Genomic DNA, 4300 nt, shown 5'->3' with positions numbered 1-4300 from the left:
TGTTGAAGAAAAAACACAGCTACAACGAGGGAAATCGAAGTTTTGAGTCCATGGAAAACATGGAAAAATTGACAGCTTTGGACGCAATTTCCAGTTCCTGGAGAATACTTTGAACGCGACATAAGGGGTTGAACTCATGACAGGCAGCTCAGGGGTACAGCGCCGCTACCGGCTGAGCTACATCTACCTAAAAATCGTTGTCTATCCCCGGTTTCGCATTCAACCGAGTTTTTCAGGTTATTCCCAACGCAACCAGGGGTGCGTCTGATTCTTCAGGCCTGTTTGCGTTGAGACGATCCTGGTGGCGGACTCATACAATCGTGTTTTCCTTGCTCTAAATATGTTAAATGAGCTTAATGTGACTATTCAAGTGAGATTGATAGCCTTTTGAAATCTTAGAACACGGAAAATCGTGCTGGAATGGAATAAGCTAATTTTTGGAATTTCGTCTGAAAATTCTGGAACATTTAGTTTTCTTCTTTTGCTATCTAATCTTCTCCAATGACATATCAGCAAAAAGCTTTTGAGAAAGTTTCAGAATCGAAAAACATGAAATGACCCCAGCATTTTCAATAATCCCCCCTTTTTTTTGGGTGGGCATATACTTTTGACGCGGCCTAATAATCGGTTTTCTTCCACAAAACGCCTGTTTCGCGAGATATGGTCATGAAAAACTGTGACTGTGACTCTTCAGTTGAAAATCGTCGTATTCCGAAATGTTTTGATTTTTCTGAAAATTCCAGAGTAAATTATACAAAATCAGATTTCAATTTTCGTATCTGACAACTATTTCGTTGAATTTCATTCTGATGAGATATACCTTTTGTAATCAAACAATTGCCGAAAGTAGCACCGAAGTTTGTGTTCTATCTCTATAAAACTTCATACCTCGTTGGTTAGATTTTTTTCGTAGGTTTCAATTACGAAAATGAAGCTCCGTTTTTAGTGCACTCTGAAACTATCTGATAATCAACTGACCCCGTTTTTAGGATTTCGAAGTTGACTACTGAATAAATGAAACTTTGATTTTTTTTTTGACCGGTACTGTAAAATGAATCTGTTTTTCAAGTGATTTTTTCCCTGCAATTAATCAGAAAAGCTGTTTAGACGAAACATGTGATGCCGAAGAAAAACAATGGTCTGACAACTTTTGTAGCAATAAAATGAAGCTAGAACTCGATCATAAACGAGTTCATTTTCAAACTAACGTACTGTGGTTGGATTTGAAAAATTCGGACTCTTTTTTTTTCCAGACTACCATATATTCAAAATGAACTAATAACTTAGACTCTACAGTTTCACAGTCTCCAAATGTTACCGAATGTTCTGAAGAAAGTCTGACATTTATCGAAGCTTATGTCTCTTTTAAGTTAGTGGGTTGGGGTCTGAGTTTTTTAAAATTCAGATTCGAAATTTTACATTTTGAGACAAAATTTCAGCCCCTCGAATTTTTAATCGATATTCAACTCGATGATTTACTGAACATCGAGTTCATCATACTAGTAATAATCTGTCAGGTTATAATATTACCATTAATAATTCATATTTAGTATTTGTACTGCTCTATACTAAAAAATTGCATTACTTTGATTTTGTTTTTGGTTTATTACGTTTTTGTATCACAAAAAAAGGGTATTCTCTTTCTGAGGAAAAGATACTGTGGAACCTCTAATAGAAAAGCCCCACTGCCTGTCAGTTTTAATATAGTTTATTTCAGTTTCTGCAGGAGATATCAAAAACGAATAATTAGAAAATCGTATATGAAGGAATTTGAAAAAAAAAATGATTTCATTACATTTTCCTCCTGTTTTCAGATGAATCTTCCAGTCTCCTCTCGTTCAAAACTCTGAATCATCCCAACTATGATTCAAAATATTTCAAAATCTGAACTCCTTCAAAAAATTGAAACTCCCAGCCCCTAATACCTTCTCAACCCCTCCTTTTCCTTTTGGCATCACGTTATCAAACTGTGCATTTTATTTACACTAGCACATGTTGTTGGTCGGCGCACCTCCTTTTTTCCCCTCTCACTGCCATTTTATTGACTTTGTTCTCTTTTACTTCTTCTTCTTCATTCTGTACTATTTTTTATTTTTTTGTTTTTGATTCTTTAAATTAAAATTTGAAGTTTTTGTTTCGTTGAGCTCCAATCAAAATAATTTACTTCCAAAAACCTATAAACTTTATCAGTCGGAACGTTTGTGTATTTTATAGAGAGCACAAAATATGAAAAGAAAATACGAAAATTGTGCTTACTAATAGTATGCATTTCCATGGAGTTTTCCATGAATCTGTTTGATTTTTCCTTCCCGTCAACTTTCACTCACAAAGTTTTGACTAGTCAAAATTTCAAAAAAACATTTCAGAAACCTCTTGACTTCTACTTCGTCTCATCAACATGGCTCTCACTTGTACTGACATTCCAAAATTCATCTGCGCTGTCATTTTTCCAGTGAGTGAATTGTTTTGAAGGTTTTTTAAAATCAAATTTTTTATTTAAAATCCCAAACTTTATAAGTTTTTTTTTTGAAGATCTCGAAATTTACTATTTCAAAAGCCCGAAATTCAGGAAAATGGGAATATGAGAATCAAAGATTTCAGGTGTTCATAGCGTTCGAAATCGGGACGCCCGCTTCCGCGGGACGAACCGTTTCAGGGGACGGGGACAGGGCGCGTCCTGCGGTGGTGGGTGAAATGGATTATCATCATTTTTTGATTTTTTTTTGGATTTTTTGTGGGTGGATTTTTTTGATAACTGATTTTTGGTGAAGGTTTTTTGGATTCTGTTTTATCTTTTTGTAAATCTGAAATAAGTTTTCTGAAATCTTCATTTTTTGAATAGAGCTCTTAACTGTTTCAGACTTAATTAAAGCATTGAAAATTCTGAAAAACTGCCCAGCAAAAACTCAGAACATAAAAAATACAAAAAATTCTTAAATTCTGAAATTCTAAAATTGTAAAATTCTGAAATACTAAAATTGTAAAATTCTGAAATACTGAACTCTAAAATCCTAGAATTCTAAAACTTACAGATTTGAAAATTTGAAAATTATAAAATTCGAGAATTCAGAAAATCAAAAACTGAGAAAATCAGAAAATTTGTTTATTTCCCAGAATTGTTTTGTGAAGACAATTCAAATAATTCTTTCCCAGCTATTTGATTTTCAAATTTTCATTGTAATTTTCCAGAAGCTCTTCAATACCTTTTCGAATAGTTTCTCTAAATATTTTGTACTTTCATATTTGTAAAACCCTCAAAAATGCCCCAAAAAATTAATCTTCTGTCATTTTTCTTCCATTTTTCAATCTGAAACTTTCAATGAAATTGCTCCACTTTCCAATAATAAAAAAACACTTTTTCAATTCCTGAAATAATTTGCGAACATCCGAATTTTTTCGAATTTTCTTACCCTTCTTCACATTTTCAAAAAAATCGTTTCCAATTTTCAGAATCTCGAAATTTTCTAGAATAGTTCTCCAAGAACTCTTATCACTTTTTTCTTCTTGTTCGCCTAGATAACTATCTAATTGATAATAAATCAATTATTTCTGGGTCACCATGACATCATTTTCTTTTCTTCTTATTTACAGTCTTGTTGGTCTCTTTTATGATTGTGCACGTTTACGTCTCGAGGGGATGAATCACCCAGGAAAAAAATGAATCATGAGACTTTTTGATTTTTTTTTCTGTAGGACGATTTTCTTGATGGTGAGGGATTATTTTTTTGAATTGTAAAAGATAAGAAGAGTACAATTTATTGCAATTTACAAATAAAATTAATAACCCAGAACTTAATGGTCCAAGATCACATAGCAAGCGTAGATGATTCCTGGAATGTATCCGAGAATCGTGAGCAAAATGCAGATGGCCAAATGGCAGTCACATCCGGTCTCGAAGAACACACCGAGTGGCTGAAATTATAGAAAAGTTTAAAACTCGAAGATTTTCGGATTTTCAGATCCCTAGTATTTCAGATTTCATATTTATAGATTCTGAGTTCTCGAGATTCTAAGATTCCAAGGTTTTGAGATTCGAAAACTCGAAAATTTGGAAATTTTAAATTTTGAAATTCTAAAATTCTGAGGTATGGAAAACTCCAAGATTTTGAGACCTTAAGATCCTAAGATCCTACGACCTCAATATTCTCAAATTTGCAGATTCTGAAATTCTGAATTTCTGAAGTCTTCAGATTCTGAAATCAACTGCCAGGCTGGAATCCTAGATTTTCTAATCCGTTTTTCTCAAAATTTTCAAGGTTCTCAGATTCTGATTTGCTATCACTGTAAAATCTGTTGGGGA

The 4300-nt window shown here is 33.3% G+C and overlaps 2 protein-coding genes across 2 annotated transcripts in view; one reads left to right on the top strand and one right to left on the bottom strand.

The window, feature by feature from the left end:
- Positions 1 to 4300, bottom strand: part of CBG17072 — a gene marked incomplete at both ends in the record, with an annotated part of 31002 nt that overhangs the window by 13523 nt on the left and 13179 nt on the right.
- The window catches only part of CBG27273, a gene marked incomplete at both ends in the record, with an annotated part of 3878 nt that continues 1976 nt past the window's right edge, over positions 2399 to 4300 (top strand). Inside the window, one exon of the mRNA XM_045238306.1 lies at positions 2399 to 2452. Within this exon, the coding sequence (XP_045099939.1) occupies positions 2399 to 2452 (54 nt within the window). The remainder of the gene's footprint in view (positions 2453 to 4300) is intronic.

Source organism: Caenorhabditis briggsae (genome assembly GCF_000004555.2).
Source record: "Caenorhabditis briggsae complete genome, chrV, whole genome shotgun sequence".
NCBI classification, from domain to species: domain Eukaryota; kingdom Metazoa; phylum Nematoda; class Chromadorea; order Rhabditida; family Rhabditidae; genus Caenorhabditis; species Caenorhabditis briggsae.
This window is presented reverse-complemented; position numbering and strand designations above follow the sequence as displayed.